The 17,739-nt window shown below is 38.3% G+C and overlaps 1 protein-coding gene across 9 annotated transcripts in view; it reads right to left on the bottom strand.

Annotated features, from left to right (window-relative positions):
- The window catches only part of CFTR (CF transmembrane conductance regulator), a 260,245-nt gene that overhangs the window by 33,098 nt on the left and 209,408 nt on the right, over positions 1-17,739 (bottom strand). For all 9 annotated transcript variants that reach the window (XM_051847977.2, XM_051847981.2, XM_051847974.2 and 6 more), the window contains 1 exon segment: positions 4,214-4,465. In XM_051847977.2, coding sequence (XP_051703937.1) covers positions 4,214-4,465 — 252 coding nt within the window.

The raw sequence follows: 17,739 nt of genomic DNA, 5'->3' as shown, positions 1-17,739 counted from the left end.
ATTTGAAATTAAAGTAGCAATACCAGTTACATTATGATCTCCAAAATGAAATATTTAGATATAAATATAACAAAATACATATAAGATCTACATAAGGACAACTGTAAAACTTCAATGAAAGAAACTGAATAACTAAATTAGTAGATAAATAATCCATGTTTATGGATAGGAAGACTCAATACAAAGTGTTTTTGACTTACAATGGTTCAAATCATTATTTTTTAAAACTAATAATGATGTAATACACATTAAGTAAAAACTGAGTACACTTCAAATTTTGAATTTGATCTTTTCCCAGGCTAGTGACCTGCAATTTGATACCATCTTGCTGCTCCCAATCAGCTGCATGATCATGAGGATAAATAACTGATAATCTACAGAGTTGAGTTACTGAGCTATGACATACATCAGGATAGATGTATTAAACGCATTGAAACCTATTTTCAACTTATGGTGGGTTGATCAGGATGTAACTCCATTATGAGTCAAAGAGCATTATAATGTCACGATGTCAGTTAATCCCAAACTTATCTACAGATTCAAGGCAATCACAATAAAAATTTCAGTGAATGTTTTTGTGGATGTCTACAAACTGACTGTGCAACTGACAAATTTATAAGGAGAGGCAAAAAAACACAGAGTAGCCAACATAAGACTGAAGAAAAAAGTCAGAAGACTAACCTTCCTGACTTCCATGACTTAATATAGTCGACTTAAAACCTGGAAGTAGCAGAATATCTTCAGTTGGGAAACATTTTCCTTCCCAATTCTTGCATTCAAGACTCTGTCTAACTCTACTTATCTCCTTTCCTCTTGTCTCACAGAAAATCTACTTTACTTCAGGCAGAGGCGAATACCTCCACACTGCATTTGCTTTGACCATCACTTCCCATCATCAACGTGAGTGTTCTAAATGGTTTCTCGCTTCAATGCTCCCCCATTCAACCAGCCTTTAGCAGCTGGACTTCTGCCCATACTCCTCTACGCAAAACAGCTCTCAAACAAGTTTTCTGACAGTTAGATACATGCATGGGCACACCTGGGAGGGCACTAAACACTGACCACTGTCTCCATCGGCAAGTCTGATTGAGGTGCCCCAGAATGTGCATTTCTTCAAGTTTTTGAGCAATGCAGATGATGCTGGTCCACTGCTCTTGAGGATGACCAGAAACCACTTACTAGCATAATCTATTAGAATTTTCCAAGTCTTTTACTTCCTTCATTGGTTTAGTTTTCAAAATCTGTAAATTTCCATCATTATGCTCTAATCTTGGCTTCCTTTATCCTACAGGCATCCTCTAACCTAACCAAACCAGTTATTACTTTCTGAGCATGCTCCATGCCTCATGTTAGGTCTTCTGTCTGAAACACAAAACACTCTTCCTCACCCACCTTCACTGGGTTAAGTGCACAGTTCAGATCTTGAAGCCTCATTCTAAATGTCACTTCCTGTATAGAGCCTTCCCTGAATAGCCCAACTCTCTGCCAACTGATACCAACTGCTTCCTTTTCTGAATTCCTATGGCATTTGCTTGCTGATCTCTTATTCAAAGGCATATCAAAGGGTTTTTGTTGTTGCTGGTTTTTGTTTGTTTGTTTTTGTTTTTGTTTTTTAGCCTAGAGTTTATACAGTTTAAGAGGTGGCTTTTTAAAGAATGACAAAATTATAAATACAAAATCAGTATAGGCTTTGAGTAGTTCTCGGACAAGTAAAGGTCTTTGAAACATTAGCTTTGCTAGCATCACCAGGATCCTGCATCAGCCTCACCGGATCTCACTGGATTTCTTGGTACAGACACTCCCTTCGCCCCCCTCCCCCTCTCATTCATCTGTTCCTCCACCTTCTTTTAAGTTAGAGAGGTGGCATATGATGAAAAGGAACTTCAAAGTCAGATGGATCTAGGTTTAAGACCCTTGCCTTCTCTAATATGAGTGATTTCCAGTTCCCCAAGAGAACCTAAAGCACAACATGCAATGAATACTTACTGAACACACAAGGTCTACTCTGTTTATGAAGACTCAGGGACAATGATATGCATGAACATAGTACTTCTTCCTCACTTTGTAACAACTCTGTAGACAATTCTCACATCAGGGAAATTTTCTACAGGTATGAGGTCTCTACAAATTCTCTCACTCCACTAGGGCTTTACTGAATTTGATTTACTGGGCAAGTAGGCACCACTATAGCAAAGGACAGGGAAGATGTGAGGGGGAGGGAAACCACATAATTTACCAAGGCTTTCACACCTAGTTGATATCAACCTATGTGTTGCTATTGTTTATAATGATACTAGCTAGCAGCTTTGGCATCCATTCTGTGATCCAAGGACAACACTCTCAGCGGCCGATGTAAGGCAAAACAGTAATTAATTGTGTTTTTTCTGATGGGAGGTAGGAGTCAAGACATAATTAATTTTACATAGCTCTAAGGCATAACTAATATATAAGTTCAATAATGAAGCAAATACATCAAAAAATTCAGATTTCATCAGGGTTCTAATCTCAGCACAAAGACCAGTCTTCATCTAGTACTAGGGGTAAATTTTATCTAAAATGCAAAACCTTTCCATTTTGCCCCCTTTAAAACCATTTTCTCTCAGAAATAGAGAAAAATAAGACAAATCCCATTTTTAATGAACAGAAATATCTTAGAGAATTAATTTTATTGGTACATAAATTTATTTATTTTAAGAAAAAAGATGAGTCAAAAAGTCTAGCTTCTCATAGTAAGTCATTTAGCATGGCACTTTTTTTCTCATCTTATACTCTTTTTAAAAATAACTTTGTCTCCTCCTCTGTCTATCTGTAATTCTGCCTCTCAAATAAATAAAATCTTTTAAAAATAAAAAAATTACTTTGTGCAATGCATTATTTGTTTATGAAACATTTAGAAAAGTTAAGTGCTAACAATCTGTTCTTATGCCTGTGTTAGTGATGGTGGCCTAATAACTTTACCAACACTATATTAATAGTTTTTGAAACTCTATTTAAAATTAATCACGAAGATAAGTTCTTAAATTCGATTTTCTGAAGAACTGGCTCAAGTTGGTACTGTGGAGCAGCAGGTTAAGCAGCCACCTGTAATGCGAGCTTCCCATATTGCAGTGCCGGATTGGGTCCTGGCTGCTCACCTGCCAATCTGGCTCCCTGCTAATGCACCTGGTAACATAGCAGAAGATGGCCCTAGTACTTGGGCCCCTACCACCCATGTGGGAGACCCAGATGCAGCTCTGGGCTCCTGGTTTGACCTGGCCCAGTCCCAGCCATTGCGGCCATGTAAGGAATGAAAGACACACTCACTCTCTCTCTCTCTCTCTCTCTCTCTCTCTGTTACTGTGCCTTCCAAATAAATAAAATAAAGCTTAAAAAAAAGAACTGGCTCTCTTTTATATTATATCAATAAAAAAGAACATCAGTCAGAAGCATATAATACCCCTGTCTGGATTTATAGCACAGTGTAGAAGGAGAGATTTGAAGACAATACAAAACTATGTTTACAGAGCATGAAGTACACAGAGGGTGACCATCTTCTCTAAGAATCAATTCCAAGAATCAGTATATATTGCCTGAGTTCTTTATATGAGTTCAGCCTAGTGCTGAGATCCATAAGAAACACTTTAAGATAATGCACAATTATTTATGCTCAGGAAACAAAATATTTCTTAGTCAATTCTTTTTGTTTAGTAATTAATTTTTGCTTACTAAATAATTTGGGGAAAAAATTAAACAATTGACATCTTAATGAAAATCCCTAAAAAGTAAAAAGCTAAAAATCAAAAGCCACTTGTTTGACACTTGACACTGTGCAAATTAGATAAAATTTAAGAAGACATTACATGGAATCAGCAGGAAAATATTCTCTTATTGAAAGATATTTTCAAGATAAAAAATCTTAAACATGTTATAATTGGGGTTGAATAGTATCTTTAGTTAATAACTTAGCAACAAATGAAATATCCTGTAATACAATTGAAAATATCCTGCAATCATATTGAACATTGACCTAGGACTCCACATATTAAATTTTGCATGAAAACTAGTAACTCCATATAATCTCCATATAATAGTAACTTGAAATGTGAATGCTCAGTATTGATCCTAGTCTACAATAATAGTGTTAATAAATGAATTCTTCTAACACACTGCTTTAGGCTATTGGGCTTCCTTACTGAACACAGGTCTAACAAAGCAAGCAATGTTGAAATCTCACCCTCTGGCCAGGACTTATTGAGAAGGAAATGTTCTCCAGGATGGCATTTCCGCTGTCTATATATTTTGCTGTGAGACCTTTGACAGTCATTTGGCCTCCTGAGGGCCAGACGTCATCTTTCTTCACATGTTGATTCTCAATAATCATAACTTTTGATAGCTGGCAGTTACTGGATGGTTTGATGGATTTGGTAGACTTAGTTTCTTCTGTTGGCATGTCAATAAACTTAAAGACTCGACTCACAGATCGCATCTGAAAGGAAATTAACAAAATTTTACTTTTGTTTAAGAATTGCAGACAATGTCATAATTAATTTGGTTGTCTCCTAAAAAGTAAAAATAATATGTGATGCAGATTATTCATCACTCAGCTGTCAGTTTTCAGTGAACTAACAGGAAATAATTGGATATAATTAAAAGCTTAACCTTAGAGAATTAACCAGAAGTTACATAAATGGGTTCTGAATAGACCTGTTTATTTTTGTGATCACTTAATTCTCAGTTACGCAAGCCATACATAAACAACCAATCTATTCTCAAAGAGAATAGATGATGTCAACAGGAAATGTTTACTCTACAACAAGCAGTACTGTACAATGCTGTGCAGTAGGTATTTTATAATAAAATTTACTACACCTCAAATCGCTACTGAATATTGCCTTTCTGTTGAACTACTTTAATAACTATCGACAATTCTTTACGTCAACGGGATGGTAAGTGGACTCTTGATGCTTTGTCAATTTTAAATAACTTCACAATAATCTTCAAATAAATTTAAGTCATCAGCAGGCATGCATCTGTAGTTAAATAATTAATTATCTATCTAAGTTTCATAAATATCCATTTCCAGTGCTGAGAGAAATGAGAATACATATATTTGAAATTAAATATGCATTGACTTTTTCAACCTATTTATGTAACACTTAATAATGTACATCTTTAATGTGCATAGAAATAAAGAATTCAACTATTTTTGAAGGTGTTTACTTAAATTATAAGAACATATTTCTCAGAATAATTATGCTTTATTAGATTCAGAATATGGTTTTTATAACAGCTTTGCATATGCTAGGTACTCAATAGATATTTGGTCAAGTGATAAATGAGTGGAAGAATGGAGATATTACTGAATAAATATAAATAAATAAAGATGAGTAACAAGAAAGAATTTGAAAATTTTGTATCACTACAATTTTATTTTTAAAAGATCATCCTTGTCGTTCATCCCTTCCTATGTGTTAATAGCTTGCTAAACAAAATTTTTGCTATTTTTTGAGTCTTACTAGTAAATATTGATGTTAGTTTTGTTCTTAACTAACCTTTACAATATTAATGTATTATTATCATCTTATTTATAGCTAAGGCTTAGATTTTAGAAACTTTTTTTTAAAAAAGTGGAAGAAATGCATTTGGGGCATTTTCCTGTATTATTTCTATTTTTCATTATCAAAAGGTAAAATTTAAAAATTCCTTATCTTTGTATGGAATGATTGACGCACAATGTATAAGAGTTTAGATACTGATCCTTAATTTAACACATTCAACACCAAGGATTCCATCTTAGCAATTCTAACTTTATTGCCTGTTTTCAATGCCATTGATCAAGTCCCCTGTTTGTGAAGTTCCTTCTTCTTTCTAGCGATTCTTACTTCAGTTATCTTCATCTTGAAAGCATCTTGGAATTATCATCAATAATCATTTAAGGTTCAAGAAGATAACCCTTTTAAGTTGAACCAATTTTTAATAGAATTGAAAGGATTTAAAGCCCACACCCATCATAAATAACTAGAGGAGGGAGGCTGTAATCACAATTGTTTCCACATGTAATATTTTCAATTCTGAACTATGAATGACTTTAAAATGTTAATAATCCTGATTCATTACTAATCTTTAATTGAAGCATACTCTTGAATTTCATTCTTTAATTTTTTTTTTTTTTTTGACAGGCAGAGTTAGACAGTGAGAGAGAGACAAACAGAAAGGTCTTCCTTCCGTTGGTGCACCCCAAAAATGGCCGCTACGGCCGGCGCACTGCGGCCACCCATCTGAAGCCAGGAGCCAGGTGCTTTCTCCTGGTCTCCCATGCGGGTGCAGGACCCAAGCACTTGGGCCATCCTCCACTGCCTTCCTGGGCCACAGCAGAGAGCTGGACTGGAAGAGGAGCAACCGGGACAAAACCGGCGCCCCAAATGGGACTAGAACCGGGAGTACTGGCGCCACAGGTAGAGGATTAGCCTAGTGAGCCGCGGCGCTGGCCCATTGGTTAATTTTCATAGAGAGTTACTAGTCTATAGAAGGTCTGGAAGAGAAATTAGAATTATCATCAGAGTGAAATTACCAGGGAAATAGCTCAAATGCTTTTGAAACACCTCACTGTATTTATCCCACATACAAATAGCATCCTTCTCTTGAAATGATTCAGAGAAATACTCAAATGTAGCTTAACTTTATGAAGTTGAGACTATTATTTCTGTATATCAATTCAATGAATAATTCTAAACTAGTCTTTGTTAAGCACTTTAGTATATAAAGAAGAACACTATGTTAATTCTTCAAACAACCAGTAAAACATTCAAGTATTGCTGTTTAAATAACTCAAAATTATACACAGTATTTTTACTTTATTTTATAATATTTTTATTTTTAATTTTATAACTTTTTCAATATTTTTATAACCAATATTTTGACAGCAAAAAAATGTTATATACAATTTTCTTGAGTCTGAGTACTTGTATTTGGTTACTGCAAATTACACTGTTCATGACTGAGGCTCCTCTCTGAGGATGAATCCAGAACTTTTAATGTCAAATGTGGTAAATGGAACATACCCATCAAATTTAGAAAGTGAATCTTTCTCCAATTCAGCATTTTCTATATAGGGTAGTTGCTTAAGGTGGCTGCAAATAAGGCCATTGTAGTTACAGCATAGTCAAAGATCCCTGACCAAGAACACATTATTTGATCTTAACAACAGGCATTCATCCGTAGCATATGGGAAGATGTTCCTTCAATTCAGTGAGTTAGGACACTTTCTGACAGGAAGAGAAAGTGGGTAGTGCAGGCACCTGTATCATGGTTAGTTTCATAGCCACTGATATGACTAGATAATATAATGAATTTCAAACCAGATCCTTATATCTCATGGGTTCTTCACTTTGGATATTCCACCTCCATGGGCTCTGGAGGGAGAAGTCTCATCCTAACCAGAGCAATGAAAATCATCTCAAGTCTTTCAAGTTTCAAAAATTAGCTTTTGGAAACTCAAAATTAGATATTGATAGTTTAAAATTTGTGAGCCATAGGAATACTGGATTTTATCAAAATTTTTTCAAAAGCCAAAGCCTTAAAGACACAAAGCGTGCAGTTCATGCAAAAATGGCAGCCAAGACAAACTTACAACTGAAATACAGCGACTCTCCCCACCCCACAATCTGACTCAAGGAAGCTTATCCGCAAATGGCAGTAATAAGAGGGCTTAGATGTCATTTCCTCTAAAAGGGAGTCTTTTCATGCAACCCTGGCTCTATCCTCAAGGAGATCTGTGGGATCTAAGAAAAGGAGACTTCAGCCTCAACTCCAAGATGAAGCCCAGTAGCCCAGCACATGGCATGACACAAGAGTGGTAGAGTTCATGTTCATGTCATGTTCAGGCACAAATGACTTGATATGACCTCAAATTCCCCTGTAATTCCAGAGTGATTTTAAGAAGAAACCAAATTAAGTCTTTTGATTCCTCAGGGGTATGGAAGAAGCTGAGAGAAAGCTGAGCAAAACACAGTTCACAGAGCAGGAAAGCCAAAGATTCCATCTGCCAGGACCACACACCTCCTGGTCAGACAGAACATCAGTGCATTAGAGACAGCGAGCAGGACCCCGGACAACGTGGGGCTAGACACTTTTCCCCACCGATACCTTGGCATTCTGTAAACTCTACCCAGAACCTGGCAATATCTCTGAATTCACTGAGACTGTTTCTTACATTTAGTAGAATTCATGTTCAAATAGAAAATAAATACAATTACATTGAAAGCAAAATCATATTTCACATGCTTGATTTCATTGCCAAAGCTTCATGGATACAACCAAAGATAAACCTAGCTTTTATGGAGCCTGAAGCTTAGGTAACTCAGTGGATTCCTTTAGAAAAAGAATCAAAATCATGCATATACTCTCAAGTATAAGGCCTCCTAATGGGCTTATGTGAGTTAGAGGACCTGAAGCTTATATCTCATGGGCTTTAAGCTAAACCCATACTGTCTATTACCATCACCTTGTTCAAAGCATTACCTGTAATAGTCAAACAATGGAATAGTCAAAGAATTCCTCTCCTTCTACAGCTTAGCACCATGCAGTTTTTAAATAAATCTTTGTTCATAATGAATGCATTCATTATTCTGCCTCCTGTGCAGAAAGCAGAATCTGTGCAGTGAAGAACAACAGGTGCTCAGAGAACACTAGGAGGGAGTTCAGGCTGCACTTTGGCCCCTCAGCTTCTCATCCTGAAAATATATGTTGCTGCTTGGGTTAGACTGCACTTACAACATACCAAACTATTTTTAGTCTCATCTATTTGTTTTCACTGAGCTTCTAAAATTCACTTAATCCTTTCTGTCATTTAGACTGTCTACTATACATTATTACATGATAGGTAAAAACCACTATATCACTGGCTGCCCAGATTGTGCTACATGGAAATTCATATTTGGCAATGATCAGAGTGACTATAGCCTGGCAAACTCTAACTTCAGGGTGCTGCTTCCTAAGTAGGGAAGGGAGTTGTCCAAGGAGTGGGAGGACAGCCTTGTCTAGGTCAGCAAGTCTGCCCCACTGACAGGAAAGTCTCATTACAGCCACTGCTAGTTAAGTAGAAGTCCCTTTCTTGGGTTTTGAGAAGTAAAACATGGGACCAGGCATTGAAACATTAAACAAATTCTTCATTTGTATAAAGGAAACCTGATATAATTTGTATAGATTCCATAAAATTGGAATTTAGTCAAAACAAAGTGCTCATTTTTCTTTAAGAATTAACTGTTGAAATTCCTAGCTTCATCATCCAATGTAATTATGTATAAAAAATTCCCCTGAACACCTCAAGGAGGAGTCCATCTGTAAAACTGAATCTCATGACTTTCATAAGAATGTTTAAAGTTACTAATCTAAGTAGCAGAACAAAGTTTTTTGGGAGGATGCTGACCTGAGCCAAAAGGATAGCTTCACATCCTTATCTCATCCTTATCTCTTTTAAAAGAGATTGTTTAAATCAATGTGTACTGAGAGGCAACAGAACTCAAGTATAGGGCTCAAGTACTTGGGCCTCTTGCCACCCACATGGGGTACCTAGATGGAATTGCTAGCCTCAGCCTGGTCTGCCCTAGCTGTTGCAGCCATTTGGGAAGTGAACCAGGGAGACAGAAGATCCCTCCCACCCTCCCTCCCTCCCCACCCCTCTCTCTGTCACTCTGCCTTTCAAGTAGATGAAAATAAAGAAATAAACACTTGGGGCTGGCGCTGTGGCACAGTAGGTTAATCCTCCACCTGCGGCACTGGCATCCCATATGGGAGCCAGTTCTATGCTGGCTACTCCTCTTCCAATCCAGCTCTCTTCTGTGGCCCAGGAGGGCAGTAGAGGATGGCCCAAGTGCTTGGGCCCTTGCACAGCGTGGGAGACTGGGAAAAGGCACCTGGCTCCTGGCTTCGGATTGGCACAGCTCCAGTTGTTGCAGCCATTTGGGGAGTGAACAAACGGAAGGAAGACCTCTCTCTCTGTCTCTCCCTCTCACTGTCTGTAACTCTACCTATCAAATAAATAAATAAAATCTTTAAAAAAAAAGAAATAAACACTTAAAAGAAAAAAGATGATTCCTAACTCTATTCATATGTCGTTGACAAAGATTGAAGAAAAAAAAAAAAAGAAGAAGAAGAGAAGATTTCAAAACCTCTTCAGGAAGCCAGACTCCTCTACCTTACAAAAATATTTGCTTCCAGCCTTTTGGTTGTTTCGAAGCCAGGGCATCAAAATTTTACATACAACCTAGACTATATGCCACAACACCCCCATAGCCATGGTAATATAAAATGTACTTCCTATGTCTGAGATCTAGCCAGCAATGCTCTAAAGAGACTACCTGATTGGGGCTGGCGCCGTAGCTCACTTGGTTAATCCTCTGCCTGTGGCACCGGCATCCCATATGGACGTCAGGTTCTAGTCCCAGTTGCTCCTCTTCCAATCCAGCTCTCTGCTGTGGCCCAGGAGGGCAATGGAGGATGGCCCAAGTGCTTGGGCCCCTACACCCACATGGGAGACCAGGAAGAAGCACCTGGCTCCTGACTTCGGATTGGCGCAGCGCTGGCTGTAGCGGCCATTTTTGGGGTGAACCAATGGAAGGAAGACCTTTCTCTCTGTCTCTCTCTTTCATTGTCTATCTGTCAAGAAAAAAAAAAAGAGACTACCTGATTTATTATAGGAAGATTGTAAGAATTAGTTGTACAGAGATCACCCTAAAAACTCTCAGAATAGGAAAAACATTACAGATATCACATGCTTTACAGGAGAAAGTTTCAAACTGTGAAGTACTTAAAAGGGGAAAATAAAATACTTTTAGCCATAGATCCAAGTAGGTCCACACTATATGCTCTGTTGACACTTACTAACAAAGACCCAGACCCAGGATATAGACATTACTATAATCTTGAGGTCATGTACGTGGATTCCAGAAACAGTGGTTATGAAAACAGACTCTCCAACCACAACATATTTTTGAAAACTCAGTCTATCTTTCTGCTTCTTACTTGTACTTCTAGAACACCTAAAAAGTCCATCAAGTATCATACTTCTATAAATTATTAACAACATGATGAGTTACTTAAGGAATACTATAAACTCTAGTCCTTTAGTAAGTTATTATAGTCTGCTTTCTACACAAATGGTTTACATATTCTAACCGGGGCCACTCCCAGGGCAAGTCAGTGTCACTTTTTTATGACTGTCAGAAGTGATAGAGAAGGTGATCTTGAGCAAAGGAGAAAAAATGCATTAAAATTAATGATAAGAGGCATTTCCCACATAAACAGTAATTTAGAGTTTCAGTAAATGTGATGCTAACTACATCAACAGGCAAAGGCAGACACCAATATTTACCCCGGTTGAATAAAAATTACAGTAAGCCATTATTTTGCCTAAGCTCTTACACCAGACACCAAAAGACTGGATTAAAAATCAAAATGGACTCACTCCTGCTAAAGTTTCATGTCAAAACCTGAAACTGATCTGCTTATCTTCCTTCCCAGAGATAACTGCCAAATTTCCCAAACAGGTCAGCTGCACTCAGCATAATAACAAAGCTCCCTCTGCCTTAAACCTCATTCAGAAAGGAAACTTGAAGTAACCCAACATTAACCCTTCAGTTAATTTTCTTTTATAAATTTTTGCAAACTTCTTTTTAATATTCCAGAAATCCGTTGGGGTTCTCATTTGCCTCTTCTACATACTCAAGACTCTAAAATATAATAATGTTTTCTCTTTCTTGGTTCTTGTAACACAGTGGTTCAGTTCTTTGATCGCCTCTGATAACTGTGGTGGTGAACAACTTAATCCACAAATTTAGCATTTGGGGTTCTACACTGATAGGTGATTTCTATAATACCCAGAATAATGCCTGCATATTACGCTAATCAAGAGTTGAAATTGTTCATATAAAAAGGGTCCAGAAGATAGAAAATATCAGAACTGGCAGGAACCTTAAAAATTTTCAAATCAAAACTGCTTCATTTTACAAAGCAGATAAATGAGAATTTCATGGGCTGTGAATTGCCTAAGGCCTCACACCTTCTTAGGTGTCAAGGTCAGCATAGACAGCAAGGGCACTTCTCCCCCTGCTCCCTCCCACACCTCATGTCCCTCTACATGATATGGAGAATGGATATAGAGAATGGCTGGATGAAAAGATGTCTTGGAACAGAGGTCAAGAGAGGAAAATACAGCACAGAGATCATGAAATCAAAAAAAAAAAAAAAAGAATTCATGATAAAGAGACCAATAAAGAGGAAAAACCAAAATGGATCTTCCCCCTTAGAGTGTTATGGCAGAAAGTACTTTCAGTATGGGAGAATGAAGGATCAGGAGCCATGAAGAAAAGCCAGGTTCCCCTGTGCTCCTCCCACCAGGTTTCTTGTTGTTCATTGAACAATCAGTCACTTGATCTTTACTGGAACTCAAAATAAACACAGGCAGTAAAAAGACAAAGGAGAAAGAGAGGGAGTTTCTATTGACAGAAAATGGTTCTCAGATTGCATCAATCTTTCAATAACTTTCTGAAGCCTCATTAACTGGAATTTAAATGTGAGCCCTGCAGATATGTTGTCTTCCCTGCTCAGCCCGGTGGCTTCCTTCCTCTTGTCTTTTTAGGAACACACAGTTCAGTAGGGTAGACATCGATTGGAGACAGGGCTGGTTTACCTGCTGCTTCACTCAGAGAATCAAGCGAGCAGGATAATGTGCCCATGCTCAGATCTTTCAGTTGTGCTCACTCTGCGGCAAACACTTGGGAAATGACACAAATTGTTAACTGCCTCATTACAACAATGCAGGTATGAGCACTTTATTGGTTGCCAGATGGCTTCATATCATGAAGTTTAAAACATCTCCTTGGGCACCTTTCCAAGCTCCTGTTTATTGATTTAACCTTGATGCATACACAAAAGTAGAAATCTAGATATGTACTGATTTTTTTGAGTTATACAATGATTAAGTAGATAAGAATAAGAGAACGAGAAGCTTTATGTTAATAAAAAATGGTAGGCCTCTAGTTAATCCAAAGAAAATAAACCAGAACACACCCTTGCTAATTAAGGAAGCAAAAGATAAGATATAGGATCATAGCTTGATCAATAACAACTGTAAGAAAACCCACCTAATGTTTGAGTTTGGAATATGAAGTTAAAAGGAATTAACACTTCACTTTTCATTCCATCTACAGGATGCTAAGGGAAACACAATTGAAATGAATAGAGATACATATGCATAATTTGTATTTAAAAGAATACATGAGAAATAACAGTTCTTAAAACACTGAGCTATCAATTGAAATAACAAAAAAATCTCCAAACATGGGATTTTCCAGTGAGAATTATTAAATATGATAGTGATAATTTAACTATTTAAAAGATTTTCTGGGGGTGATCAATGGCCTATTAAAGTATATTATTCATTAGAAGATCAGGTTCAGATGATTTTTAGACTACATTGGTATGCAGAATAGAAGTTTGTCCCATTTTAGGCTGGCACTGTGTCTCACTAGGCTAATGCTCCGCCTGCAGTGCAGGCACACCTGGTTCTAGTCCCGGCTGGGGCACCGGTTCTGTCCCAGTTGCTCCTCTTCCAGTCCAGCTCTCTGCTGTGGCCCGGGAAGGCAGTGGAGGATGGCCCAAGTGCTTGGGCCCTGCACCCGCATGGGAGACCAGGAGGAAGCTCCTGGCTTCAGATCGGCGCAGCGTGCCAGCCATGGCAGCCTTTTGGGGGTGAACCATCGGAAGGAAGACCTTTCTCTCTGTCTCTTTCTCTCACTGTCTAACTCTGCCTGTCAAAAAAAAAAAAAAAAGAAAAAAAGAAAAAAAAAAAAGAAATTTGTCCCATCTTAATGATCTCTAGAGACCTTGCATATATTTTGCAGGGATACCGAAAAGGAACTCATCCTCTAAATGTCAAGTCTACTGGAAGACATTTGACATTTGTGTTTTATGAACATATAAACGTACCATGATGCCAGCTGGATGCTTGTTTAGAGAGCAAGATAAAGGTCTAAGCTAGAGACACGAATTTATCATTTATCAAAAAAAATGGTTTCTGATCCATGGGGTTAAGTAATAACAGGTAGAAAGAGGGGGGATGAAAGAAGGCTGGATTATGGCTGGCATTTAGAGGTCTACAAGAGGAAAGAGGCCAGCAAAGGAGACTAAGAAAGAATCATGGAGGTAACAGGAAAATGAGAAGGGAGTCATGTCATGAAAGTTAGACAGAAAGGATCACAAGAAGGATTTGTCCATAGGAGATATCGCTGAGCAACTGGGGCAGATAAGGATACAGGCATTGGCATTGGCATCCACATTGGCATTGTCAAGATGTTGGTCCTGAATCATGGGCATAATGAGAATGAAACGAAGTACACTGTGTAAAGAGCAGAAGGAAAAAAATGGAGAAAGGCACTTTTCCAAGAAATTTCACTGTGAATAGGTCAGACAAACGAGGTGGTAGCTAGGGACAACAGTAGAGTATTTTATGCCAGTAGAAGTCCCACAAAGAAGGGGGACATTGCATAATATTGGCCTGTACCTAGGAGCAACGGCACAGAGGGGAGGGAGGGAAGTTTGAGTGAAGGTGCAGCAGGCTGGTACCTCTGATGGGAAGAAATGGGGGAATTTTCTCTGGTTGCTTCTATCTTTTTTCTGTAAGTCTGTATCAAGTGCATTGGCTGAAAGTGCAGGGAATAGAACTATTGGAGCACCTGAGAAGAAAGCTATCTTTGAGAACAAAATAAGGAATTTATTAGGAAAATGCAATGCAAGGGCTACTGGATGGTCTCAAGTGCCAGGATTTGAGATGTATAAATACCAAGTGACTCTGGGGAGCAGGCAAGTATTATCAGCCAAATCTTGCTTTTACTAGTTGCATGCTAAAGAAACATACACACCAGGTATAAGCAATACTTGGAGGTTAAAAAAAATAGCACCACATTGCCATTTTTCTAACTTCATAGTTCTGTGGAAGTTTGACTCCGTACTCATGTCTAAGTTGGGCTAGACAGATAGATGTAACAGTTTCCTAAGTAGCCTTGCACTAAAGAGTTCCGAGTGTATGTGAAATAAAACAGCCTGTGTGTTCCATTTTATAGTGAGCTGTAAATTCAGTTAACAGCTTAGTAAAGTTAAACAACACTACACTGAGCTTTCACTTCACACCTTTCATATTAACATCACCGTAGACACATGAAACCCAGGGCACAGCTATATCTACCTATCCACTACTTGCAATATAGGCCAAGATGAAAATAAAAAGGCTTCCTATATAATTTGAGCAACTGCACAGGTGACAGCAGTATGATGGGAATTAACAACGAGATAAATGGCCACAAATGCCCAGGAAAGGCTATCTGGCAGGAAAACAAATACCCACATATTCACTTTGATATTCAAACAAAAGAACATGACTTTTTAAAATGAGATCAAGGGCAAATATTGACACTTTTCATAGACTGTGTAAGAACATAATAGGTCCTTGCAAAGATTCTTATGCCACAGATGAAAGACACAAGGTCAAAACACAGATTACAAAGCCTTGGATGCCCATGTGAAAAATGGAAGTGAAAATACCTTACAGAAATTCTCATGGAGGTTGGACATGCAGAATGGAAATACACCAACTAAACATATGACATCAATGTGTAGAGGCTACCACAGAAACCAAGCAATTAATATGACAAAGATAAAGGAACTGTTCAGAAATAACGTGAAGAGATGTTTTTAGATCAAGAAGTATAGTGCATGAGAATTTTAAAATGTTTTGTCGAAGTTTTAGAAAGTTTAACAAAGAATTCAACAAATGTAAGCACAATATTAATTGAATATTCTGCTACTTTCTAACAGAAACAGTTCTACTTACATTTATAAGACCCAACTCCAAAAGCATACTGGAATCAAACTAAGTGAAGAAAAATGTGGAGATACCGAAAAGAGCTGGTAAAACTAAAAAGAATAATATTAAAGGAAAAGAAACTCTACTCACATCATGTTGAGGCTCAATTATATTACAATGAATTATTACAGTACTTTTAAATAAAAATACAAAGACACATAGGAAAGAAGATTGAAAGGAAATTTTGGGGAGGGAGAGAGGGGAGAAAGATGCTGATGAGGACACTGACTTCCCACATAAAAGTACATGGGTTCAATACTCAGGTCTTTTATCACTGTAGACCCTGGGAGACAGCAGGTGATGTCTCAAGTAGTTGAGTTCCTGCCACCCACATGTGAGTCCTGGACTGAATTCCCAGCTCCTGACTTTGGTACTGTCTAGTCTCAGCCATGGTGGGTATTTGGGGAAGCAATCAATGAATGAGAGCTCTCTCTTTCTCTCTGTCTCTGCTTTTCTGTCTCTGCTTAACAAAATAATAAATTTTTAAAAGCCATGCAGCAGTAATTTTTTAAATATTTATTTATTTATTTGAATGGCAGAGTTACAGATAGGGAGAGAGAGAGAGAGAGAGAGAGAGAGAGAGGTGTCTTCCACCTGCTGGTTCACTCCCCAGATGGCTGCAACGGCAAGAACCAGGCCAATCCAAAGCCAGGAGCCAGGAGCTTCCTCTGGGTCTCCAACACAGGTGCAAGGGCCCAAGGACATGGCAATCATCTACTGCTTTCCCAGGCCATAGCAGAGAGCTGGATCAGAAGTGGAGCAGCCGGGACTCAAACCAGCACCCATATGAGATGCCAGCACTGCAGGTGGCAGCTTTACCCACTATGTCACAGCGCCAGTCCGGCAACAATATTTTTAATTACCTTTTTTCCTACAGTTTTTAATAATGATATTTGTTCTGGTAGGAATTGATTATACAAATTTTATAGCTTAATAATGTTCTTGTTTTGAAAGTAGATGACTGGTCTCAGGGAATAGGGAAAGGAACTTAAGCACAAAGTGTAATTTGGGTTTCTGGACTCCACAACTGCTGTAATTAGGAATGAAGAATGATTTTAAGTGCATTTCTCCAGAAAGACCAAAAAAAGTCAATGATACCTCTACCCAGATCAAATATACAGTCTGACTGAAAATTATACATCTGGTTTTTAAATTAAAATTGGAAAATCTGTGTAGCTTCCTTTTCTCTCTTACTTATAAATACCACTGTGGTCCCTGGAATTTTAAGGAATCAAAAGAAGGTCTTTGTACATATTAATAAAGAACACACATGTTGTAAAACATTGACCACGCAAAAAGGCAGAAGGTAAATAATTGACATGTTAGAAATAAGAAAGGTGCCATCTCTAAAACTGTAAAATAAAAAGGTAGGGCCAGCACTGCGCTGTCATAGGTAAAGCTGCCACCTGCAAATTTGGCATCCCATATGGGTACTGCTTCAAGTCCCGGCTACTCTACTTCTGATTCAGATCCCTGCTAATGTACCTGGGAAAGCAGTGGAAAATGGTCCAAGTTCTTGGGCCCCTGCACCCATGTGGGAAACCTGGAAGAAGCTCCTGGCTTTGGCCTGGCCCAGACCTGGCCATTGTGGCCATCTGGGGAGTGCACTAGCAGATGGAATCTCTCTCTCTCTCTCTCTCTCTCTCTCTCTGCCTCTCTTTCTCTGTGACTCAGTAACTCTGGCTTTAAAATAAGAAAATAAATTTGACCGGCACCGCAGCTCAATAGGCTAATCCTCTGCCTGCAGCGCTGGCACACCAGGTTCTAGTCCCTGTCGGGGCGCCGGATTCTGTCCCGGTTGCCCCTCTTCCAGGCCAGCTCTCTGCTGTGGCCAGGGAGTA

The sequence above is a fragment of the Oryctolagus cuniculus genome, chromosome 3 (genome assembly GCF_964237555.1).
Source record: "Oryctolagus cuniculus chromosome 3, mOryCun1.1, whole genome shotgun sequence".
NCBI classification, from domain to species: Eukaryota; Metazoa; Chordata; class Mammalia; order Lagomorpha; family Leporidae; genus Oryctolagus; species Oryctolagus cuniculus.
Note: the sequence above shows the minus strand (reverse complement) of the source record. Positions and strands in the feature narration are given on the sequence as shown.